Here is a 26,906-nt window from a genome sequence, read left to right on the forward strand (position 1 = left end):
TCGGTCACATGATGTAACAGGTCCTCTTTCTCCTTTCAAGGTGGGCAGGTCCTGAATATTGCAAAGAGCGGTGCCACATATCCATGTGAGGCCGTCCTCTGAACATTCCCTGGAATCTCCCCTATATCTTTCTCACACATTCAATTAACGAAGGAGATCATACTCCCACAAGAACATGTCTTTTTGCTGATTAGTGGGTAATATTTGCAACTACAATCCACTAGAGGCGACACTGAGCCCACCACTAAAGCTCCTACAACAGAAAAGCTGACACATTGGTATGCATTCTGCAGTTTTCTATAGAAGGAGTCCCCAACCCCTGGGCTGCAGCCCGGTGCTGGTCCGTGGCCTGTTTGAGGTCGGGCCTCAATGAGGGAGGTGAGCACAGACTCAGCTTACACACGTGATGTATGCAAGCTGAGTCTGTGCTCCCCGCCGCTCCCCTCCTTCAGCGCAACCCGGCCTCAGACAGGCCATAGACCAGCACCGGGCTGCGGCCTGGGGGTTGGGGACTCCTTCTATAGAAAACTGAAGAATTTATACCCATGTGCCATCTTTTCTGTTGTAGCAGTTTTAGTGGTGTGCTCAGTGTCGCCTCTAGTGGCTTGAAGCTGCAAATGTTACCCACTAATCAGCAAAAATACATGTTATTGTGGGACTATGATCGCCATCGTTAGTTGAACGTAGGGTCTGCCTCCAGATTCTCGTAGCACAGAACCTTGTGTTCACGGCACATGTGCCGGTTTTTGGTTTCCCACTCCTGCTGAGGCAGTAGCTGCCTCTGGTGGCAGGCTACAGGGGCAGATGACAAGCTGCATTATGGACCATTTCAATATATCATATAATCATCCTGACCCCATATCACCCATGGTTTCGGGAAGATTAAAGCGCTAATCCCAAATCAAACCACCCCCTCCAGCCATCCCCCACCAGTCTCTGGAGCAAAAAAGGGGATCGCTGTTCTATAGCAACAAGAGGCAGCTGAAGGTTCAGGAGATGGCCACATCCCTTGTCTCACCATTAGAAGGTGCCTCCTTGGCAGAACCAGTCCTGGCCTCAGCCAACTAGATTTACATAAATCCTACACCACTGAAAATACAAATAGTACAACAAACAGTAATGCTGTTCCATTTCATTGCTTCCTGTAAGCTTGTACGGTACCTTGTTTTGTCGCAGGAGGTGGCTGTATCCGTTTGCTGGCGTGGGTGTAAGGACAGTCTGTTTTGGTACATTTGGCATCGAATTTGCAGTTGGGGTGAATGAAAAAGCATTTATCAGCAAAGCGGCACTTGGGGAAAGCCCTAAAATGAGAGCAAATGCAGCACCAATGTGTCAGATCAGAAGCCAGACTTCAAATGACAACAAAAAAAAGACGGATCCCTTACAGCAGGACTAAAACAGCAATAAAAGAAGACCCAGATTTCATTTTATGTAAATTTATAGTGCCGCAAAAGTCCTGCCTTCTGTATTTTTCAGCTTCAAAAAAGCTGCAATATTGTGTGCGCACAATGGCGACTACAGTCAGCCATACTCAACAAGAACGGAAGAGAGCTACGACAGTGAGGTAGATTTACTAAAACTGGTGCAGCTCTGCATAGTAACCAATCAGCTTCTAATGAAAGTGTAAAGGACTAATGCGCACAACCCAATTCTCACAGGATCAAGAGTACTAAAACAAAGAAAAGCTGCCTACATATGAGGTGGCCTCACCCACCCTAGATAAATAACGTAATGGGAGATCAAAAATATGTGGCGCTAGTCTATGTATAGCAATTAATGAGAGAAATGAATGCTTCCTTGCTGCTCAATACTAAGAAAAGCCTGAGTGTTTTTACTGTCATTCCGCTGACATCTCCTGATTGTAATGTAAGTTACTACTTTTTTAATAAACGTGTTTTGGAAGTACTTTACTATGGGAGCATCTCCTTCTTCATTGTCATTCTGGGGCCGGTGGGAAGCGCTGGTGACTTGCTAAAGAATTTGACCCAGATACATCTGTAGGAAGAGGGGGACGGCTGCTGGAGCATTATCACACACAGAGGATTACTAACCACTGGCCTGACTTGGCCCACTGGGGGCCGCTGCTAGAGGTGAGAGGCTGGGGGAAACACCTGTGTGCTGCACCAGTTCTTCCAAGTATATGAATCCAGCACAGAGTCACGCTAAGGGCATGCTGATATCAACCGTTTATAAGGACACTTTGAATCACATTGCATGAAGCATCATTATTGTGGACTTTGATCACCATTTATTGTCACCATTTTCACTATTTTCATTTCTATTTTCATTTCTATTGTTATTTTTACTTTTAAAAAATTATTTGTTTGTTTGCTTTGGGGGAGGAGTTGGACTCTGGGAACTTACTCCCGAGTCGGATCATTATGCACGTGGGCGTATTCATGTCACATGTTTTTTGCACTTGATCACTTTGCTATTCATTATGTGATATAGTGTTGCATTTTACATTTTAGTATTGTTTTCATCATATATTGAGTTGAAGATTATTTTATAATATGGATGACACATTTTGAGGTATTATATATCATTTTTTCACATTGTTTAAATGTGTTTTGGTAGCACTAAGTCACAGTTTTCACTCATTTTGAAGAATACTTGATTTATTGGATGTTACTTAGTATATTTTGTTGTATCCACCAGTACCCTATAGCTCGTTGATTTCACTGCCCCCTAAAGGGTGAAGTGATCATTGTCTATTGAAAATTTTCTTAGTATTGAGCAGCAAGGAAGCATTCATTTCTCTCATTAATTGCTATACATAGACTAGCGCCACATATTTTTGATCTCCCAATCAGCTTCTAGGTTTTATTGTCAAAGTTTAATTGAGCAAGCTGAAGTAAGAAGCCGATTGGTTTCCATGCGCAGCTGAAATAGATTCTGTGCGCAGCAGTTTTAGGCCCGGTTCACACTGATGCAACAATCATTTCCGACTTTGAAGCACTTGTCGCATCAGAAGAAGTTGAACCTCATTCTGTGCAGTGGAACTGGTTTAATCCGTGCGACTTGAGTCGCTCTGACTTTGGAAAAAAGTTCCTGCACTACTTTTGGTACGACTTGCGTTGACTTCTGTTAAAGAAGTTGTCATGCAAGTTGTCCTGAATTCGCGCTGGGGTCCGATTTCAAAGTCGCGGGTAGTGTGAACCTGGGCTCATACCGTTACCGGTGAAAGCATTTGGCCACATGCGTTGCGGGGGTCTGTCAAAAAGTGCGCTCTAGTACACGTCAAAGGAAGCGTCCAACTGCCACAGATGTAATGCATGATCAACTGATTGAGCTTCCAGGTACTAACAACTCTGAGACACCATACAACTGTTGTAGAAGGTACAGAACGATGTCAGCCAACACCACTGGCAGGATCATCCAGTAATTACTAGGGAAATGCAAAGTCTTTGAATTATAAGCCCTCATGCACACAGGCTGTTAAAATAACGTTATGAAAACGCCAGTATCTTGGCAGTGATTTTTTTTTTTTTACTTTTTTCAGCTTTTTTCAACGTTTTTGCAATAGCGTTTTTGAGCGTTTTTCCGCGTTAGCGTTTTTTTTTTTTTTTCAATGGAACAAAAATGTTAACAAACGTTGGTGAATGATGTTTTTGAGCGTTAGAGCGTTTTTACAGCTGAAAAACGTCTCTCAGAACCCACTGGTCCTGGATTTTTTTAACAGCTTAAAAACGCCTATGCCATTTGCAGCTCAAAAACGCCTAGGTGGGCATGAAGCCATAGACTAACAGACAGGCCTTTTTAAGCTGAAAAAAAAAAAGCTCAAAAAAGCAGCTGTAAAAACGTCTGTGTGCATGAGGTCTTAAAAGTTCATTTGAAAAGGCAAGTAATTCTGAAGGCACAATAATATTAATAATAATAAAAAAAAAATAAGCATGTCATACCTACCTGCTCTGTGTTATGGTTTTGTGCAGAGCAGCCCTGATCCTCCTCTTCTCAGGTCCCTCGCCCGTCCTCCTGGCCCCCCCCCCCCCCGCCGAATGCTCCCATAGCAAGCCGCTTGTTATGAGGGCACGCCTGCAAACTCGCTCTGGAGCCAGCTGTGTGTACATTGCCCCCCAAACACTGGTTGTGATTGACAGCAGCAGGAGCCAATGGCTCCCGCTTCTGCCTCTCTGTCTCATGAGGAGAGAGAGTGCCTGAATATTGCTGGATTGAGATTGGGCTCAGCCAAGTATAAGTTTGGGGGGGGCAGCTACACGCACAAGGTTTTTTTTTTTTTTTTGCATTAAATAAAAAATCTTGTACCTTTAGAATCACTTTAAACCCCTTTGCACCGGCGCCTCTCGGCCCTTTAGGGGTTTCAGATGCCGGGAGGCAGGGCTTAGGAACACATGATTGGGAGCTTTCCGTTTGCTGCAGGTAACTGTGCCAGGAGCACACAGGGCACGCACGCGCTCTTGGCACAGCTGTGTCTGCAAAATTGGTGCGCAAATATGCAGCCTCTCAGCACCAAGGCCCACCTGCCTAGAAGCCGCATGTTTGCGTACCGTCGGCGCCTAGGCGTTAAATATTTAGTATGTATAAACTCATTTTCATTTTCTGGGTGGAGAGAATATTTAAAGCCGTAGTAAACTTACAAACAAAACCCCAACTTACTCCCTCCCTGCAAGGTAAAGCTATAATGTGCTTGTACACATTATGAAAGACTTCCCTTGAAACGAAGCCCCCCAGAGGCGCAATGTAACCGCTGCAGAGGCTTCCATCTTCACGCGGTCTTCCTCCCAGGTTCGCGGGCTGCGACTGATTGAATGGCCGGATCCGCGATCACGTCATTCCTGCGCGGGAGTCTCAGCCGCAGCTCACAGCTCTGAAGGAACTGCACGGACGTGCTGTTCCTTCAGAACGCATGCGCAGGTGACGTCACTGGCTCCTGCTCACTGGAATATCTCCTAATCGGTGCACGTTTAGCCTAGGTTTACATGGTTGCCACATCACATCTCTTCCACAGGCAGTCCACACTACCCTCTGCGAACCGCTGCGGGTGTCAATACATTGTTAACCACTTCAGCCCCGGAAGGATTTACCCACTTGCTGACCGGGCCATTTTTTGCGATTCAGCACTGCGTCGCTTTAACGGACAATTGCGCGGTCGTGCGATGTTGTACCCAAACTAAATGTATATCCTTTTTTCCCCACAAATAGAGCTTTTTTTGGTGGTATTTGATCACCTCTGCGGTTTTTATTTTTTGCGCTATAAACAAAAAAAAACGACAATTTTGAAAAAAAAAAAAAAGCAATATTTTTTATATTTTGCTATAATAAATCCCCCAAAAATATATATATATATATATATATATATAAAAAAAAAAATTCTTCCTCAGTTTAGGCAGATATGTATTCTTCCGCATTTTGTTTTAGTTCAAAAATATCGTAATAAGCGTATATTGTTTGGTTTGCACAAAAGTTATAGCATCTACAAATTAGGGGATAGATTTATGGCATTTTGACTAGTAATGGCGGCAATCTGCGATTCTTATCGGGACTGCCACATTGCAGCGGACTGTTTGGACACTTGACACCATTTTGGGACCATTGACATTTATTTAGCGGATCAGAGCTAAAAAAAAGCCACCGATTACTGTGTAAATGTCACTGGCAGGGAAGAGGTTAACACAAAAGGGGAGATCAAGGGGTTAAATGTGTTCCCTTCATGTGAGTTTTAACTGTGGGGAGGGGGATGGGATTGACTGGGGGAGGAGACCGATCACTGTTCCTAATTTCTAGGAACACACGATTTGTCTATACTCCCCTGACAGAACGGAGATCTGTCTGTTTACATTGAAAGATCTCCGTTCTGTCTATCTCAGGAGCAATCGCGGGTAGCCGCCGGCCACACGCATTGGCTCCTACGTCAAAGCGCCTGCCGTACAGCTACGGTCATTCGCGCAGGAGTGCCATACTGACGGCAGGCGGTCGGCAAGTGGTTAAAGACGTCCCCAGATCGGTTCACAGATCACAGAGCGAACTCGCACATGAATCAGATTGCATAGGTGAGAACACCCATGTGATCCGATTCTAGTTCAAGGGGAAAAAAAACAAGTCTCTGCAATATTTTCGTGCGAGTTCAGCCATACAACTATAGGGCTAAACTTGCACTGCGCAGACATCGCATGTGATCGGCACCTGGCTGCTGTGCGGGTGCTAATCACATGCGATGTCCGAGATCGCACATATGTGAACCTAGGCTTAAGAGATATTCATTTTACCTACAGGCAAGCTTAATTAGAAGCTTACCTGTAGGTAAAAAAAAAAAAAAAAAAAAAATCACATTCAGGGAGTTTACTACCACTTAAACGACACCAGAGAAAAATCAGATCTTCTGCCCTGCCAGACAAGACTGTGCTGTGTTGCAGAGCTGGGTGATCCCAGGACTGGATGGGTAGAAATACAAGTCCTTTGGCAGGAAAAACAGCTCTGATATATGCATTTTATCTGTGTATATTTCACTGTCTGCCTGGAGTTCAAATATAAACTCTTTCCGCTTAGTTAGTGTTTTACATTAGTTGAGAGCTAAGGTCGGTGTGAAGTCTCCCCCTCTTATCTGATCACTTACTTGCACACAGTAGTTGGGTGGTGATAGACGCAGCGCTCTGCATTCTTGCATGCTGGCCAATACTTGCAACGCTCATGGATCTTTGACTTTTCAGGAACAGCAGCATCTGCAGTAAAAAGTATAAAAAGTCAGTAATCTCCAACAGATTACTGTAATATGGATCTTTACATTGTTCTGCAAAGTGAAGCAATGATACAGATATTTAGCATGCACATTCTGGGGCCACACTGCAAACAGAGCATACAGGTGCTTCTATTAAACTGGAACGAAACCCTCTTATCCTTTAGAGCAATGGTCTCCAAACTGCGGTCCTAAGGTCAGATGTGGCCCTTTGCTTGCCTTTATCTGGCCCTTGGGGCACGGTTCCTCTCACCGACACCAACTACGGGGCACTACTCTTCCTACTGACGCCAACTAGAGGAGCACTATCCTTCCTACAGACACTAATAATGGGGTATTATTCTTCCCACCAACATCTGGCCCTGAAGGACAGTAAACTGGCCCTTTGTTTAGAAAGTTTGGAGACCCCTGCTTTAGAACCAAGGAAGCTGCCATCTTAGCCTCTGTTTGATTTGTAGTTCCCGTGGTGTCACACATCAGCTATGACACCACCCATTTGATTGAGCTGACATAAGCACACTTGTAGCTGTAATAACTATAGTGGGGTACACACTATGAGAAAATCGGATGACCGGCCGTATGATTTTCCATGAAGGTATTCATTTGTATGAAAATGTTCTTTCTTGTGTATGATTTCTTTGTTTGTTGCCACCTTCTTCTGGGTCGCTCTTTGCTTCTGATCATGCGCATTTTTCTCTATACAATTATTTCTGTACGATTACTGTACAGCGAAACGGCACGTGGTGTTCATGTACAATACAAATTTTCTAGCTTGGACTTTTGTTTTTTTTTGTCTGAAAAGTCAGAATCGGCTGTGGAAAGCACTATACTAACAATCAGAGGAGCGATCGTATTTCGTACAGAATTTTTCTTCCGATTGTCCTGTAGCGTGTACCCGGCTTATCATGCAAGGCATGCCCCAAATGTAACTGTTATATTGCTGTGTTTAGTTCTGCTTTATATTGATGCTAGTGTTGGGTGAAGAAAGCACTGGGAAAGGCGAGTATTGAGAGAAGTGAAGGAAAAAGAAAGAAGAGAAAGAAAGAAGAGAAAGAAGAGAGAGAGAGAAAGAAAGAAAGAAAGAAAGAAAGAAAGAAAGAAAGAAAGAAAGAAAGAAAGAAAGAAAGAAAGAAAGAAAGAAAGAAAAAAAGAAAGAAAGAAAGAAAGAAAGAAAAGAAAGGAAAGAAAGAAGAGAAAGAAGAGAAAGAAAGAAAGAAAGAAGAGAAAGAACGAAGAGAAAGAAAGAAAAAGAAAAAAAAATAAAGAGAAAGAGAAAGAGAAAGAAAAAAAGAGAAAAAGAGAGAGAAAAAGAAAAAAAGAGAAAAAGAGAGAGAAAAAGAAAAAAAGAGAAAGAGAGAGATAAAGAAAGAAAGAAAAAGAGAAAGAGGAATAGAAAGAAAAAAGAAAGAAAAAGAAGAGAAAGAAAAAAAGAGAAAGAAAAAAAAAAGAAGAGAAAGAAAGAAAAAGAAACAGAAAAAGAAAGAGAAAAGAAAAAAAAAGAGAGAAAAAGAAAGAGAAAAAAAAGAAAAGAAAGAAAGAAAAAAAAAGAAGAGAAAGAAAGAAAAAGAAACAGAAAAAGAAAGAAAAAGAAACAGAAAAAGAAAGAAAAAGAAACAGAAAAAGAAAGAAAAGAAAAAAAAGAGAGAAAGAGAAAGAGAAAAAAAAGAAAAGAAAGAAAGAAAAAAAAAAAAAAGAGAAAAGAAAGAAAAGAAAAGAAAAAAAAAAAAAAGAAAAAAAAGAGAAAGAAGAATAGAAAGAAAAAGAAAGAATAGAAAGAAAGAAAAAGAAAAGAAAGAAAAAGAAATAGAGAAAGAGAAGGAGAAAGAGAAAGAAAGAAAAAAAAGAAAAAAGAAAGAAGAGAAAGAAAGAGAAAGAGAGAGACGTAGAAAAAGAAAGAGAAAGAGAAAAAAAAGAAAAGAAAGAAAGAAAAAGAGAAAAAAAGAAAAGAAAAGAAAGGAAAAAGGCACAAGGGGTTGAGATAGGTAAAAAGTGACCATATATATGGTATATATAGGATAGGCTCTTAAGCGCTTGATCACTTTTACATGCAAATGAAAATGTAAAACGGATCTGATTGGTTAGATCAGTTAAATGCTCATTGCAGCTATAAAACATAAATTTGCACAACACAACTTCTATAGCAGCCGCACTATATATCCACACCACTGGACATGCGATATGGCATACCATTAGAAGTGCGCACATCCTGGGAATTCGGATGCATGAGAGGACTTTGCTCAGCCCTGCTGAGCAGGTTTTGAGGTTCAGCGTACAGACCTTCCTCTGTGTAGTCCATCGGATCCACCTCCATCTCTTCTTCAGAGTGGTAAGCACGGGGGCTCGGGACCCCATCTAGAGTCACAATAAACTTGGGACTTGCTGGCTTTTCAAGTATTGGAGTCTCCCTAAAATGAAAAAACACAGGTTTTTTTTTTATTGCTATAGAATATAATAAACCAATATATAAAACCAAACTAAAGCCTTGTACAAACAGTACGATTGTTGGCCAACCGAGCGTCTGATTTTGGTCAAAAGGGCGTGTGCCAGGATCTTGTCTTGCATACTACTGATACACAATTGTCGTGGCACAAACACAAACGCAGTGACGTACTACGAAAAATTTCAGCTCTTGAGCGCCACCCTTTGGGCCCCTTCTGCTAATGTCGTGTTTGGCGAGCATTGATTCCGAGCATGCGTGTTTGTACTTTCGACTTTTGTGTGACGGACTTGTGTACTGACCATACGAAAATCTGACAACAGACCGTTGTCCGCTGAAAATTTACTAGCCTGCCATCCAACATATGTTTGCTTGAAAGTTGGACAACAATTGTCAGACAATCTGCTGCCTACAATCGCACTGTGTGTACGAGGCTTTAGACTGACCATACATGGATCGAAATTTCGGCAGGTTCAGCAGGGATTGGCTGAACTTCGAGAAATATATTATATACATACACACACACACACACACACACACACATACACATATACACAGGCTGGATGTACAGAAGTCTCCTGAAATACTCTGCTCTGCTGGAGGACTCTGCTCTCTGTTATCTACCTCTCCCGATTGTTTCCTTACCTGGGCTGTGTAATTCTTCCAAATTGCTGTAGACTGTCAGCTGTGGGAGGAGTCTGCATAGGAGGAGTCTGGGTGGGAGGAGTCTGCATGGGAGGGGTCTGCATTGGGGACGTCTTGGATACTTTTGGACTTTTCAGGATGAAGGACCGGCTGTCCATGGCCCGAGGATTTTCTGTTCCTTCAGCATCTGATACAAACGACAAAGAGATGGAGAAGAGATGAGTATCCCCCAATACTGACTCGTCAGACTCATCACCACTGCAAGCAGCTTAGGTGTAAAGCGGACGTTTAATCCATGTAGATTTTGCTTTCCCCGATTCCCACCTTCCTTTCAGTATTATGCAAATTAAATTTTTATATAAAACCTTTTTTCATTATCACTGCTGCCCAAATCACAGGAAGACAATCCAGGGAGCGGTAAAACCAAAGTGGGAATTATTAAAGCTAAAAGCTGTAGAATGATCTAACCGGCCGGAGTATGAACCAAAGGCATGGCTGGAAAACTTTGACAAAAGTTCACAACCTGTATACGTATTTCAATATTTTACATTTGTTGGTCTTTTCCTACGTCCCACTTTCATCCTTACAAATGGAATTTAAAAAAACCACACAACACACCAGTACAAACCTTGTCCCCAGGTTGTGGTCTCCTCCACTGGCTCTGGGTGCAATCTGGAGAGGATGTCCATTCTACGCTCATTGACTGGAAGGACAAAACATTCATATTTTTTAATAAAAGTAACCTGTAAAAATGTTTATTCTTGTGCCCCTACACATTTACCAGCAAATACCGGGTGATCCTGCCTCCCCCTGTAGCATTCTGGTCATGCCAAGTAAGGAAGATCAGTGCCAGAGTGATCCGTTTGCAACTCTTAGTTTGCTGAGCATAAAACTACAGGACACTGTGCTGACACATGGTGTGCTTGCAGTCCCATAGTCGGCTTTACCGCTACACCCCCTTCCTAGCCCTGCTCTGCCCCATAATAGGGACACGGTCCCCCTTGCCCAATCTAGACACGCTCCCCCTTACCCATCAATGGAGACACGCTCCCCCTTACCGATTAGTCTAGACACGCTCCCCGCCCAATGGAGATACGCCCCCGCACCCATCAATGGAGACGTGCGCCCTCCTCCCCCCTTGCCCATCACGCCCCCCCCCCTGCCCATTAATGGAGACGCCCAATAATGGAGATGCACACCACCACCCCCCCTTGCCCATCGAAGAGAAGAGAATAGAAGAGAAGAGAAAAGTTACAAACCTTGTCCCCAGGTGTTGGACATCTCCACTGGTTCTGGTTGCAATCTGGATAGGATGTCCATTCTACGCTGTTCAACTAGAAAGACATCAAACACTAAAAATTACAGGACCATAAAGGATTCGGTCAACCTGAAAGCAAAGCGGTCATTCCTGAAAATAGGATTTTTGCACCAACCGTAAAATCCTTTTCTTGGAGTCCATTGATGGACACAAATTCAGATACAGTCGGGTTATACCACTACTAGGGTTGCACCGATACCATTTTTTTTTTCTTATCAGAAAGTACGAGCATCGATACTTTGCAGTGCGATTTGCGTCAATACAAAAAAAAAGGCGCACATCACACTGCAAAGAATCACAGGCGATTTGAACAAAAAAGCGTTGTGGTTCCTGTCCGAATCGCATGCAAATTTCCCCCACTGTTCCTGTGTGTGTAGAAAACGACTTAGTGTCAACTAGTGCGCAGTTAAAAGAAAAAAAAAAAAAAAAGGGTTAGAACTCAAAGTACATATCTGGTCACTTGCAAAATAATCTACATTAGGTGTCCCAGTCCGCCCATTTTAGCAAAATCAAGGCCGCCGAAGGTGAGGTTCCTGGACCCCGTGGGTATAGGGCGGAAATTATATTAGCTTGGGGGCGGACCCCCCCTTTAACATCTCCTCTGTCCCTGTGATCACCTCGCCAGTGACCCTGATTTGCTACCGTCAGCAGGCCAGGACACCTATGTAGATTATTTTGCAGATGGCCAGATACATAGTGCGAGTTCTAACATTTTTTTTCTAAACTGCCCACTAGATGGCGCTTTAATCCCTTTACACACATACATGGTGGGGGAAATCTCTCTCTGCAGTCACATTTCAGCCCATTCATTTTGTACAGACGCAAATTTCACTGCAAAGTATTGGTTTCGTTATCAGCAGCATTTGGACGAGTACCGATACTTGTGCAAATTCTTGGTATTAGCACCAATACTGATACAGATATTGGTGCATCCCTAATAACTAGGGTTGTCCCGATACCACTTTTTCAGGACCGAGTACAAGTACCGATACTTTTTTTCAAGTACTCGCCGATACCGAATACCGATACTTTTTTTTTATGTCACGTGACAGTGTTTTTTTTTATTTATTTTTTTTAACAGTGCTTTTTTTTTTTTGGGGGGGGGGGGGTGAACGGTGTATGTGTGTTTTGTTTTGTTTTTTTGTTTTTTAAATTTACAATTTTTATTTTTTACAATAATTTTTTTTTTATTCTTTATTGCAATATGTGTTTTTTTTAAATCAGCCCTGTTGGGGGGCTTTGGTGAGATATCAGGGGTCTTAACAGACCTCTGATATCTCCCCCTTGAGACAGAGAAATAGACAGAGGATAGAGATTCCCCAGTCCCTTTCTCTGCAGCCTCAGCTGCACTGAGAATGAATGGAGAGAAGACAGCGGCTCCTCTCCATTCATAAACTGACACATTGTAATCACAAGAGATTACAATGTTTCAGTTATGTGAATGGACAGAGTCAGCTGACTCTGTCTATTCACAAAGGAAGGAGGAGGAGGACGGCGGAACGGAGGGGGACAGAGAAGGAGGAGGGAACGGAGGGGGACAGCGGAGAGGCACAGAGGAGGAAAGAGGAACGGAGGGGGACAGCGGAGAGGCACAGAGGAGGAAAGAGGAACGGAGGGGACAGCGGAGGGGGACAGAAAAGGAGAGAAGAACGGAGGGGGACAGCGGAGAGGCACAGAGGAAAGGAGGGGACATGGAGGAGGATGCAGTGACAGTCAGCGGTGAGCGATCACCGCTGTGTCACTAAAGCAGCTGAAAGCCGCTGGGGGAGAAGCTTGTATCTCCCCCATGCGCCGATCACAGCTGACTTTTAGGTATCGGGGAAGCATCGGGAGCATTTGCCCGAGTACAAGTACTTGGGCAAATGCTCGGTATCGGTGCCGATACCGATACTAGTATCGGTATCGGGACAACCCTACTAATAACTACAAACCATACAATAAAGTTGGAGGTGATATCTACTTCTGTAGGCCAAAATCCCTAGGAGTATATGAAAACAATGTTTCCTCCTAAAAATGGGACTTTAAAAAAAGCAAAAAAGAGCATCACAAAAGTTGGTCTAAAATATATAGTTTAATTGTATCAAACTTTAAAAAAAATAAAAATGCATATGTGTATATATAAAATTATATATATATATATATATATATATATATATATATATATATATATATATATATATATATATGTATATATAAGGCAGAGGCAGGAGGGCCGAACTTCGAGACGGCGCTGCGGCCCCGTCTCCCCGGAAGTGGGGAACAGTACCTGTCAAACAGATACCCCCTGAAAGGTGCCAAATGTAACACTGGAGGAGGGAGGGGGTGGTGTGGGACGGATAAGCAGAAGTTCCACTTTTGAGTGGAGCTCCGCTTTGAAAATCTCCAAAGGCGACATTTTAAAAATGTTTACGGGTTACCTGTTTAGAGTTACAGAGGAGCCCTAGTGATAGAATTATTGCTCTCACTCTAAAGTTCGCAGCGAAACCTCACGTGTAGTTTGAACGCTGTTTACATATGCGGTCGCGACTTACGTTTCTGTGTGGACGGGGGCGCTTTAAATGGTTTTTTTCGTTATTTTTTGTTATTTTATTTTACATATTTTTACACTTTCCCTTTAAAAAATGTTATTGATCACTTTTATTCCTATTACAAGGAATATAAACATCCCTTGTAATAGGAATAGGGCATGACAGGTCCTCTTTACAGAGATATCTGGGGTCTGCAAGTCCCCATATCTCTCCTCTATGGTGTAAAAAGCCTGAGATCAATAAAAAAATAAAAATAAAATAAAAAAGACACACGATCTCAGCCTTTCCAGTAAAAAAACACGGCAGTGATTACATCTGCCGAGGGCGGAAGTGACGTAACGTTGCGCTCAGCCTCGAAGGTCATAGAGATGTCCTTTGTCAGCTCTATGCTAAAAGGATTCATTCTTCGTCTCACGAGCCGGTAGAAGCACCGGGTGGGGGGTGGGGGGGGGGGGGGGGTGGGGGGGTGCGGGGAAATGTCAGATATCTCCACTCAAAGTCCAGGACCTCAAATGACGGCCTTGGGGGCATGAAATAATTAAAAGGGGTAGTAAGTGCAGAGAAAGAAATTTTAAAATCTTGGCCCCCCGTGGATGGAAGAAGTTTGGAACCACCAGGACTCTTCCTAGAGTGGGCTGCCCGGCCAAACTGAGCGATCGGGGGAGAAGGACCTTAGTCAGGGAGGTGACCGAGAACCCGATGGTCACTCTGACAGAGCTTCAGCGTTTGTCTGTGGAGAGAGGAGAACCTTCCAGAAGAACAACCATCTCTGCAGCACTCCACCAATCAGACCTGTATGGTAGAGTGGCCAGACGGAAGCCACTCCTCAGGAAAAGGCACATGACAGCCCACCTGGAATTTGCCAAAAGGCACCTGAAGGACTCTCTGACCATGAGAAACAAAATTCTCTGGTCTGATGAAACAAAGATTGAACTCTTTAGTCTGAATGGCAAGTGTCATGTCTGGAGCAAACCAGGCATCACTGATCACCTGGCCAATACCATCCCTGCAGTGAAGCATGGTGGTGGCAGCATCATGTTGAAGGGATTTTTTAGCGACAGGGAAACTAGTCAGGATCGAGGGAAAGATGAATGCAGCCATGTACAGAGACATTCTTGATGAAAACCTGCACCAGAGAGCTCTGGACCTGAGACTGGGGTGAAGGTTTATCTTTCAACAGGACAACAACACTAAGCACACAGCCAACATAACAAAGGAGTGGCTATGGGACAACTCTAAATGTCCTTGAGTGGCCCAGCCAGAGCCCAGACTTGAACCCGACTGAACATCTCTGGAGAGATCTGAAAATGGCTGTGCACCGACACTCCCCATCCAACCTGATGGAGCTTGAGCGGTCCTGCAAAGAAGAATGGGAGAAACTACCCAAAAATAGGTGCGTCAAGCTTGTAGCATCATACTCAAAAAGACCTGAGGCTGGAATTGGTGCCAAAGGAGCTTCACCAAAGTATTGAGCAAAGGCTGTGATACTTATGTACATGGGATATTATTTCTTTTTTTTATTTTTTAAAAATTTGCAAAGATTTCAAAACAAACTTCTTTCATGTTGTCATTATGGGGGATTGTTTGTATAATTTTGGGAGGAAAATAATGAATTTAATCTATTTTGGAATAAGGCTGTAAAATAAAAAAAAAAAATATAGAAAAAAGTGAAGCGTTGTGAATACTTTCCAAATGCACTGTACGTTCTGTTTCCTGTACCCAATGAAAATATCTTCATTAACTAAAATATGACTAAAAACAATTCAGATGACTAAAATGCGATTAAAACTATAACTGCATTTTTGGCAAAAGACTATGAAAAAAAAAAAAAAAACTAAATCGAAATTTGAAGTCAAAATGAACACTGCCTGTACCTTGCCTGATGTCCGGCGCTTCCTCCGGCTCCTCCTGATAGCGGAACACGGAGGCCCGACTCTTCATCAGGATCAGTTCCTCTTCGGGGAGCGGGCGAAATTGCGGAGCCACGGGAACCATCTGCTTTGGGGGAGCTTGGCAGGGCAAGAATAGACAAAAATAAATAAACTACCAAACCCCACTTAAACCTATGTACAGTATACTTAAAAAATAAAATAAATTTTAAAAATGACAGCACTGGGTGTCCGAGCAAAAAATACTTCCCCCACCATGAGAGGAAGTGGAACGAGTCACATGATCGTTCATAATCAGAGTACCAGGTGCTCCACTCACAGCAGTCAAACAGAGCAGTAATGAAATGAAGGGAGGGCAAGTATAAGATGCTGATGGGGCCCCTATATGAGACTGCTAGAGATTGATATTATAGCAAATTTACAAATTAATGCTTCCACCAATGACTGCTGGGGCCTGCAAAGGGCCAATCAGGGTCAATATAAATGAATGATAAAAAAAAAAAAAAAATAATAATAATAATCTGGGTCTTTTTTTTTTTTTTTTTTTAAATCAGATTTTTTTGATTTTAATCTAAATTATAAAAATGCTTTTGGAGTAAAAAAAAAAAAAAAAAAAAAATCTACCTAAAGATAGTTTTCTATTTAAGATACATTCAGAATTTAGTTTATTCAGCATGAAAATGGAGCTTAGTTATGTAGCATGAGGCTGTATATTCTGCAATATTTACATTTTTGGTAAAATCCTTCAATGATTCCAAGCTCTGCAAGCTGAGATAACATGCACTGAATTGATACATTCACACAACTCCACAGTAACCATGAGATAAAACAAAGTTCAGGAATATTCCTTTATCCAATTGTTTTGCAAATTTATGTACACTACAAACTGTATGATCGAATCGGTTCTGATATCGCTGTTTTACTAACCTGACAGCTTATTATTCTAAATAGGAAACCTTCATTTTGTTTGCAAATATTAAAGATTCTAACTACCAGCAAGAATGAGTCCTTACATTTAAAGAGCACCTGTCATTTCAGATCCATCATGGCAGCGCCTGTTAGCGGGCGTCCACTCACCCGCTGCCGCCACGTCCCTCTCCTTGTTGTGTCACCGCCACATCACCAGCCGTCCCATTAAAGTGAATGGGACTGTCGGAGAGTCAGCGGGTCAGAGGAGGAGCCGCTGCGGGACAGAGATGACAGTTGCTCTTTAAAAATTATGATTTAAATCGTGATTTAAAATAGACTTGATTTAAATCAAATTCACCCTGGGGCCAATGCAGCATGTATCACAGAACCGCACGTAGCCTTCAGCACACAGGAAGGGAGTAGGCCGTTTTTATTGAAAGTACTGATAAAATCATTATAATGGTAGACTCCCTTACCTAGAAGACGAGTGCATTCATTAAATTTACATTTGTTAGTTCTCACAGGGGGCTCCAAATTTTTTTTTTTAAAGGCCAGTTTACGGTCCGTCAGACTTTAGGAGGGTAAGACTTTGGCCACTGGGAGTAGAAAATGCCCCAGTGTTAATGTGGGTGGACAAAGTCTCAAGCTTTGTGGTCATTTGGAGTAAAAAGATTATATAGCACTTGTGGTCAGCAGGGGGAGAAAAGGTGCCCCGTGGCTGGTGCCCGTGGGAGGAAGGGTGCCCAGTGGCTGGTGCCCGTGTGAGAAAGGGCGCCCCGTGGGAGGAAGGGTGCCCAGTGGCTGGTGCCCGTGTGAGGAAGGGCGCCCCGTGGGAGGAAGGGTGCCCAGTGGCTGGTGCCCGTGTGAGGAAGGGCGCCCCGAGGGAGGAAGGGTGCCCAGTGGCTGGTGCCTGTAGGAGGAAGGGCGCGCCGTGGGAGGAAGGGTGCCCAGTGGCTGGTGCCTGTGGGAGGAAGGGTGCCCAATGGCTGGTGACCGTGTGAGGAAGGGCGCCCCGTGGGAGGAAGGGTGCCCCGTGGGAGGAAGGGTGCCCCGTGGCTGGTGCCTGTAGGAGGAAGGGTGCCCAGTGACTGCTGCCCGTGTGAGGAAGGGCGCCCCATGGGCGGAAGGGTGCCTAGTGGCTGGTGCCTGTGGGAGGAAGGGTGCCCAGTGGCTGGTGCCCGTGGAAGGAAGGGTGGCCCGTGGGAGGATGGGTGCCCCATAGCAGTGAAAGGAATAGTGTCCCAAGGGCTGGACAAAAGCAAACTCATCTAACATGTACTGTACTCTGTGGCCAGGTCTGGACCATCACACATCACATAGATCACCCCGATACCTGTAGAGTAATTGGTGGTTTTGGTAATAGATTTCTGAGCTTCAGATATGGCCTTCAGGATGAGGTTCTTGTTGGCTTGTTTTGATGGTGGGAGAGTAGGCCTGAGAATAGAGAACATTCGTACAGTTATACATTAAAGGATCATTGTCTGGTCACTTGAAGCAGAATTACCTCTATGATTAAATTGTCACATTCAAGGCATTCCTCTGGTGAGAACTGTCTACGGTGTGCCAATGTCAGCTCTCAATCGAACTTTCAAGCCCTCAAAATGGCTGGTGCCGGGCATCTCCCAGCCAGGAAGTGAGGCGAGCTCTGTCTGACTTGCTGCAGCTTCTAATTGCACATTGTGAGAAGCTCACATTGTGCAGCGAAATCAGCGTAAGCCATATCAGTCCAGGAGGGGGGGGGGGGGGTCTTGTAATCCTCCTCCCTCCCCTTTGAACCAAAGCTGCTCATTCCTTAAACTAGCTCCCACCAGTACCACACATATATACAGTGCATCCGGAAAGTATTCACAGCGCTACACTTTTTCCACATTTTGATATGCCTTATTCCGAAATGGATTAAATTCATTATTTTTCCTCAAAATTCTACAAATAATACCTCATAATGACAACATGAAAGAAGATTGTTTGAAATCTTTGCAAATTTATTAAAAATAAAAAAAACGACAAAAATCCCATGTACAGAAGTATTCACAGCCTTTGCTCAATACTTTGGTGAAGCTCCTTTGGCACCAATTACAGCCTCCAGTCTTATGAGTATGATGCTACCAGCTTGGCACACCTATTTTTGGGCAGTTTCTCCCGTTCTTCTTTACAGGACCTCTCAAGCTCCATCAGGTTGGATGGGGGGTGTCGGTGCACAGCCATTTTCAGATCTCTCCAGAGATGTTCAATTGGGTTCAAGTCTGGGCTCTGGTTGGGCTGCTCAAGGACATTCACAGAGTTGTCCTGTAGCCACTGCTTTGTTATCTTGGCTGTGTGCTTAGGGGCGTTGTACTGTTGGAAGATGAACTCTCGCCCCAGTCTGGAGGTTCAGGTTGTCATCAAGAATGTCTCTGTACATTGCTGCATTCATCTTTCCCTCAATCCTGACTAGTCTCCCAGTCCCTGCCGCTGAAAAATCCCTTCAATATGATACTGCCACCACCAAGCTTCACTGTAGGGATGGTATTGGCCAGGTGATGAGCGGTGCCTGGTTTCCTCCAGACATGACGCTTGTCATTCAGGACAAAGAGTTCAATCTTTGTTTCATCAGACCAGAGAATTTTGTTTCTCATGGTCAGAGAGTCCTTCCTTTTGTCAAACTCCAGGGGGTCTGTCATGTGCCTTTTACTGAGGAGTGGCTTCGGTCTGGCCACTCTACCAGACAGGTCTGATTGATGGGACTCTGCAGAGATGGTTGTTCTTCTGGAAGGTTCTCCTCTCTCCACAGAGAAATGCTGGAGCTCTGTGAGAGTGACCATCGGGTTCTTGATCACCTCCCTGACTAAGGTCCTTCTCCCCCGATCGCTCAGTTTGGCCAGGCGGCCCACTCTAAGAAGAGTCCTGGTGGTTACAAACTTCTTCCGTTTACGGGTGATGGAGGCCACTGTGCTCATTGGGACCTTCAATGCTGCAGACATTTTTCTTCCCCAGATCTGTACCTCCATACCATCCTGTCTCGGAGGTCTACAGACAATTCCTTGGACTTCATGGCTTGGTTTGTGCTCTGACATGCACTGATAACTGTGGGACCTTATATAGACAGGTGTGTGCCTTTCCAAATCATGTCCAATCAACTGAATTTACCACAGGTGGACTCCAATCAAGTTGTAGAAACATCTCAAGGATGATCAGTGGAAACAGGAGGCACCTGAGCTCAATTCTGAGTGTCATGGCAAAGGATGTGAATACTTATGTACATGGGATTTTTTATTTTGTTTATTTTTAATAAATTTTCAAAGATTTCAAACAAACTTCTTTCATGTTGTCATTATGGGGGATTGTTTGTAGAATTTTGAGGAAAATAATGAATTGAATCCATTTTGGAATAAGGCTGTAACATAACAAAAATGTGGAAAAAGTGAAGAGCTGTGAATACTTTCTAGGTGCTCTGAATGTGGTGTCATGGAGGTGGGAGCCCATAAATGAATATAAGGCTTCCTGTGATTGGCTAATGTGGAGAGGCAGGTGGGTTGGTATCACCATTTCTAGCTCGGAGGAAGTCTTGTATTCACTGATAAAAATACTAGGCCTCTTATGAATGGTGGAAAAGCACTCAGCCCGACTCTCTTTAATTCTGAAAGGAAGTTGCCCATACTGCTGTCAGAACAGCTCTGCTTACTGGATGTAGCTAATGCTATTAGGGTTGCACCAATGCTGTTTTTCTTATCGGCGACTATCAAAGATATTTTCGCTAATACCGAGTACTGATACTTTGCATTGCGATTTGCATCAATACAAAAAAATTGGCACAAATCGCACCTCAAAGCTTAGCATGCAATTTGAATAGGAATGTGGTGCGATTCCTGTTCATACCGCATGCGATTTCACCCAGTGTGTGTGTGTAAAAGGGATTAAAGCACCATCTAGTGGGCAGTTTAAAAAAAATGTTAGAACTCGCAGTACATATCTGGCCACATGCAAAATAATCTACATAGGTGTCCCGGCCTGCCAATGATAGCAAATCAGGGCCGCTGGGGGAGAAGTTTCAGGTCCCCGTGGGTTTCGGGCAAAAGTGATGTCAGCTTGGGGGTGGATCGCATCTACATCTTCTCCAACAGCCCTGGTTTGCCATCATCGGTGGACCGGGACACCTATATACATTATTTTGCATGTGGCCAGAGATATATATATATATACACACACACACACATATATGTGTGTGTATATATGTGTGTAAATATACATAAGAAATTCAAGCCCTGAGCTACTAGCCAGGCCTAAAGGGTTACTCGCCACCAGACACCCCACCCAATCCCTACCCTGCATTGCCCTTAAACACGCCCTCATAAATTATCTCATGAAATGGCACTTAAAATGTTTAATGCAGTAGTAAAAATTACAAAAATAAATATTAACAACAACTTTATCAGTGCCCATCAATGCAGCCTCGTCAGTGCCCATCAATGCAGCCTCGTCAGTGCCCATCAATGCAGAGTGACCTGTGCCCACCATTGCAGTGTTCCCAGAGGAAAAGAGGGCAGCCGGATCATCACAGGGGAAGAGGAGAACCGTCGGATCACAGAGCAGCCCGCTGTAACAGCTTACATTAGAATTGCCCTCCGCTCGTGGTCAAACAAAGCCCCGCCTCCTGACCCCACGCCTGTGATAAACAGAACGCATCCCAGCATTGGACCGGAGTTCTGTCTATCGCAGGCCAAGAGGCGGGGCTGTGTGTGACCAAGAGCGGACGGCAATTCTAATGTAAGCTGTTACAGCGGGCAATCCCCGCTTTCTGATCCGGTGGCTCTCCTCTTCCTCCACGCTCTCTTCCCCCGGGGCGATCGCTGGGAGAATGGCTTCCATACAACCCTGCCTGGGGTACTCCCCCCCCCCCCCCCCCCCCCAACCCTGTATGTATATAATAGATAGATATCTCTATATCTCTCTACCTATCTATCTATCTATGCAGTGGGGGAAATGGCATGTGATTCGGACAGAGATCGCTTGAAGTGCGATTTGCGCCCATTCATTTTGTATTGACGCAAATTGCACTGCAAAGTATCAGTTTCAGTATCGGGAGCATTTGGACAAGTAACGATACTTGCGCAAATTCTTAGTAGCAGCGCATCCCTAAATGCTACTATATTGTTCATCATTCAGTAGTGGAAATAACTTGCTTGGGTCAGCTTGGGAAGGTGGGAATGGCAGCTGGACAAATACATTAATTGGGGGGGGGGGGGGGGGGTGTTGGGGAGATGAGAAGGTGGACAAATCAAGGACTCAGAGGCCAGGACCAATGAGCAGAAGATGCAAAAAAAAAAAAAAAACCCACAACACTAGGTGGTGAGAGAAGGAGGAAGAAGATATATGCTTTAGCAAAAAATTCATTAACGCACCCTTGAATCTCCAGATGTCCACTTTGCTCTGTGCGGGATTTCAAGGACACCTTCCCTCCCTGTATCCCATAATGCAATGCAGGTACCTCCCTATAGGCAGTATAGGATTCCACTGACAGTAGAATCTTTAGGTGCCAAATGAAGACATTGAATACCTTCTCTCCGGTCTGGAAGGAATAGACACACTGCTGGGTAAAGCAGTCACTCGAGTGATGTAATCATCTTCCTCCTCATCTTCCTCTTCTTCCTCAAACTGCTCCAAAAATCTCTTTACCTTCACCACCGAACTGGCAACAGGGATCTTCCTCTTCCGGGACCCATCGAACTGCAAGACGGTAAAATATGAATTAACCGAAATGTCTGCCCATCAGCAGCTTCCACTTAGAACAACATTATATCAAATCTAAGGCCACTCCCAAACTTTCACCAGGTTTTTCTTCTTCTTTTTTAACCACTTCCATAGCGAGCCAATTCCAGCATTCCTCTCCTACATGTAAAAAAATCATCATTTTCTTGCTAAAAAAATTACTCAGAACCCCCAAACATCAAATATATATTTTTAGCAGAGACCTTAGAGCAGGGGTGTCCAAACTTTTTTCCAAGTGGGCCAGATTTGATGAAGTGAACATGCTTGAGGGCCGACCATTTTGCCTGACATTCTTTAAACAGGTAACATTTGGTCTAAGTGTGTTCGTTCGAGCACTAATACACGGCCCAACAAGAATTCTCTTGCCTTTGTGGCTGTGTGTGTGTAAAGAGAGGAGCTCGGGAGTGTTATTTGGATATACCGTATTTATTGGCGTATAACACACACCTTCACTTTAAGAGGGAGGTTTCAGGAAACAAAAAAAAAAAATTAAAAATTTCAAATAAAGAACTGTGAAGCAAAATAAGGGTCAGTGCCATGAATAGCGCACCCACCATTGCCATCAGTGCAGCCTGATTGATGCCTATCCATCTGAAGCCTTGGAGGGGATGGGACGAGCGCCAAAAGATTACATACAGTAAAAACTCCTGTTTTCTCGGCAGTCTCTTTAATAGAAAGCCCCGCCTCCTTTGATGGACAGAACAGTCGTCCAATGGCAGCGCAGGAGACAGGACTTCCTATTACAGTGGCTGCCGTGTAAACAGGAAATACTCCTGTGTGTACGGCACTCGTCCCGCCTCCTCCTCCTCTATATATCTTTTGTGGCCCCCGGCGCTGGGAGATTGTTGGGGGCCACAAAAGCTATACATGTCCAAATAACCAGGCGGACCGTCCAAAACCAGGAACGCGGGCCGTGATTGGCCTGCAGGCCGGACTTTGGACATGCCTGCCCTAGGGAATAGAATGGCGGTCGTTCTAGTTTTTAAAGAAATGGCATTTCTACAGCAATTTTTCAAAAGCGATTTAAAAATAAATAAATAAATAATAAAACACTAAAGTTAGCCCAATTTTTGTATAATGTGACAGATAATGTTACGCCGAGTAAATAGATACCTAACAAATTGTGCTTTAAAATTGCGCACACTCGTGGAATAGCACCAAACTTTGGTACTTAATCTCCATAGGTGACACAAAAGTTTATAGGTTACCAGTTTAGAGTTACAGCGGAGGTCTAGCGCTAGAATTATCGCTCTAACATTTGCAGCGATACTTCACGTGTGGTTTGAACGCCATCTACATATTTACAACCTATGTATACGTTCACTTCTGCGTACGAGCAAGAGGGCACTATAAATTTTTATTATTGTTTATTTTTTAATTTTTACACTTTCCCTATAAATTTTTTTAGATTTGATCATTTTTATTCCTATTACATTTTTATTCCTTGTAATAGGAATAGGGCATGACAAGTCCTCTTTACAGAAAGATCTGGGGTCTAGAAGTCCCCACATCTCTCCTCTATGCTGGAAAGCCTGAGATAGATTTTTTTTTTTCAGGCTTCCAGGCAAAAAAGAAGGAAGAAGAAAAGAAGAAGAAGGCAGTGTTTAAATCTGCAGGTGGCATAAGAGACATCATGACGTTGCTTCAGGCCTCCGCGGGTCATAGAGATGGCCGGAGACCGTCTGGTCCGCGGTTAGCTCTATGGCAAAAAAGCCACTGCCGACTGCAGACTCATTCTCTGGGTCACCGATTGCATGGGTGAGCCGGGAGAAGCACCGGAGGGAGGGGGGCGTCCCTGCCACCTGTAAAAGCAATCAAGTGGCTAAACAGCCGCTATGATAGCTTTTACACTGTAGGGAATTGCCTGCTAAAAAAATAAAAAATAAAAGAATAGATATCTGAATGATGCCTGCAGCTCTATCTGTCATCCAGGCAGTAAAATAGACACCAGATGAAGGACCTGCCTCTTCTGCGGGAAAGGCAGATGACTCAGGACCTGGTGCATCACATGACTATTGATTTAGGTATTTAGGGCTTTCAGATCAGATTTTTTTTTTTTTTTTACTTTTAATTACCCGCCAACCGCCCACAGTAAATATACTGCGAGCGGGAAGCAGGTACAGGCATGATCATGTACATGTGTCTGACCAGTCATCTTCTGGGTTTGGGGCCCACATGCGCACGCCCCCCAGCCAACCCATTCAGTAATTGGATACAGCACAAGTTTAGCAGTTGATTTCAGCCAATGATTTCCTCTGAAATCAGCTGATCAGCTGTGACCAATCACACACAGAGTTCTGGGTTTACAAAACACACAGAGCTCTGTGTACAGGGAACAGCTATCTGGCTGATTCTTCTCCCTAAAAAGCAGGGAGAAAAACAAACAGCCAGACTGGTAAGTAAAACCAGCACACAATACACACATTACACATAGTTAGGCACAGTTAATCCCTTGATTGCCCCTAGATCTTAACCCCTTCCCACCAAGGGCCATTATTACAGTGACAGTGTACAGTATTATCACTGATCACTGTATTAAAGTCACTAGCGACGTCAGTGTCAGTCAGTGACTCTCCCAGCCAGTGTGTATTAGTGACAGATTGCCCACCACCCTATCACACTAGAAGTTGATGATCACTGTTTTTTACAGTATAGCGTCTATAGCTGTGTAAATTCCAGTATATAGACACCATAGTTTGTAGACTCTAAAACCTTCACACAAACCAATTAATACACTTATTGGGATTTTTTAAACCCAAGACATGTAGCACAATACATTTTAGCCTAAATTAATGAAGAAATTACATTATTTTTTTCCATTGGATATGTTTTAATAACAGAAAGTAGAACATTTTGAATTCTTTCATTTTAATCCTCCGACTTTTTTCTTTTTAATAGCAAAAAATAAATAAACGCAGTGGTGATCAAATACCATCAAACGAAAGCTCTATTTGTGCACAGAAAAAAAAAAGGATATAAATTTCATTTGGGGACAGTGTTACATGACAATGCAATTGACAGTTAAAGTAGCGCAGTGCTAAATAGCAAAAATGCCCCGGTCATGATGAGGCTGCATTCACACCAGAGCATAGAGTCTATGAGAGTTTTTCCGGTGTTATTTTGCACATTTTTAATGTGGGATTTTGGCATGTTTTTAAGCATGATTTGTGCATTTTTATACAACATTTTTGAGCTTTGGCTAGAGAAAACTATAATCTGTTGCATCATTTGCTGCTAGGTTTTTCAGTTTTTCTTATTCATTAATTTTTTTTGTTGGAGTAAGGGGTTGGAGTTAAGGTTAGGATTATTTATTTTTGTTAGGGTGTTAATACTATTAACAATAAATGAATAAATGTAAAATAATAATTAATAAAATAAAAATAAATGAATACGATGTAATAAGTACCGTATATACTCGTGTATAAGTCGATCCGAGTATAAGTCGAGGCCCTAATTTACCACAAAAAAAAAAAATGGGAAAAACGTATTGACCCGTGTATAAGACGAGGGTGAGAAATGCAGCAGCTACTGTAAGTGGAAAAAGAGGTTCAACAATGCCCATTTGTAGCTGTATACCTCCCTGTGTCCTGTGCATGTGTCCTGTGTATATGTGTCATGTACCTGTGTATATGTGCATGTGTCATGTGTATATGTACCTGTGTCCTGTGCATATGTGTCATGTACCTGTGTATATGTGCATGTGTCATGTGTATATGTACCTGTGTATGTGTCATGTGTATATGTACCTGTGTGCATCCTACCTGTGTCTTGCGCATGCCTCCGTGCGCCGCTCTGCACCGATCAGCGTGTAGTATTCGGCGGCCATTCACTGTTCAAAAGCCGCGCCTCCTCCTCGTCCATGATAGGCAGAAAATTCCATTTCCCAGCGGTCAGCCTATCACGGACCTTCTCTCATCCTCATACCAAGGATGAGGATGAGAGAAGGTCCGTGATAGGCTGTACACTGACTGCCTATCACAGACGAGGAGGCGCGGCTTTTGAACAGTGAGAGCCACTGCCGAGTGCTGTGTAGCACACGCTGGCCGCCGTCTGCCTGCATGACATGTGATCATGTAGGCAGACGGCGGTGACTCGTGTATAAGTCGAGGGGGGCACTTTCAGCCCCAAAAAAGGGGCTGAAAAATTCGACTTATACAGGAGTATATTACGGTAATTAACCAAAAAATAAATAAATAAAATTAAAAAAAGGGAGAGAGACAGAGATAGAGATAGAGAGACACACACATGAAAATAACTAAAAACCCTAACCCAAAATATATTAACAATCCTAACAAAATAATAAGAGTAATATTACTTTATTATTCTTATCAACAATTATTATTAATAATTTGTTTTTGTTTGGGTGTTTATTATTTCATTATTATCAATAACAATTTATTTAATATATTTTGTAAGTTTAGGGGTTATTATTTATGTAATATTACATATTAATGCATTTTATATATGATTTGTAGCTGTGTATTTTACATTTATTTATTCATATACTATTTTTTCTTTTACATTTTTTTCATTAGAGCAGAAAAACCTCTCAAAAGCGTGTGACAAAATGCACAAATGCGCACAAAAACATGCAAATGGAGTGTTTCAATGAATTCCTATGGGATTAAAAACACGCAAATCTGCCCAACTTGAGCTACTAAAAGAACATTTTTGCACTATAAGTGACTTGGAGTGGAGATGTGAACCAACTCCATTAGAGAATAATTGATTTTTTTTCTCC

At 43.2% G+C, this 26,906-nt stretch overlaps 1 protein-coding gene across 3 annotated transcripts in view; it reads right to left on the reverse strand.

Moving 5' to 3' along the window:
* ZC3H14 (zinc finger CCCH-type containing 14) overlaps positions 1-26,906 on the reverse strand; it is a 46,683-nt gene that overhangs the window by 5,937 nt on the left and 13,840 nt on the right. For 2 of the 3 annotated variants that reach the window (XM_073610056.1, XM_073610054.1), the window contains exons 7-15: positions 21,954-22,123; positions 17,754-17,854; positions 15,497-15,631; positions 11,036-11,110; positions 10,405-10,479; positions 9,777-9,963; positions 8,882-9,099; positions 6,575-6,680; positions 1,162-1,301 (exon numbers count right to left, since the gene is read on the reverse strand). In XM_073610056.1, the coding sequence (XP_073466157.1) occupies positions 1,162-1,301; positions 6,575-6,680; positions 8,882-9,099; positions 9,777-9,963; positions 10,405-10,479; positions 11,036-11,110; positions 15,497-15,631; positions 17,754-17,854; positions 21,954-22,123 (1,207 nt within the window). The remainder of the gene's footprint in view (positions 1-1,161; positions 1,302-6,574; positions 6,681-8,881; positions 9,100-9,776; positions 9,964-10,404; positions 10,480-11,035; positions 11,111-15,496; positions 15,632-17,753; positions 17,855-21,953; positions 22,124-26,906) is intronic. The other variant, XM_073610057.1, reaches the window with a different exon arrangement.

Source organism: Aquarana catesbeiana, linkage group LG13, assembly GCF_042186555.1.
Source record: "Aquarana catesbeiana isolate 2022-GZ linkage group LG13, ASM4218655v1, whole genome shotgun sequence".
NCBI lineage: Eukaryota > Metazoa > Chordata > Amphibia > Anura > Ranidae > Aquarana > Aquarana catesbeiana.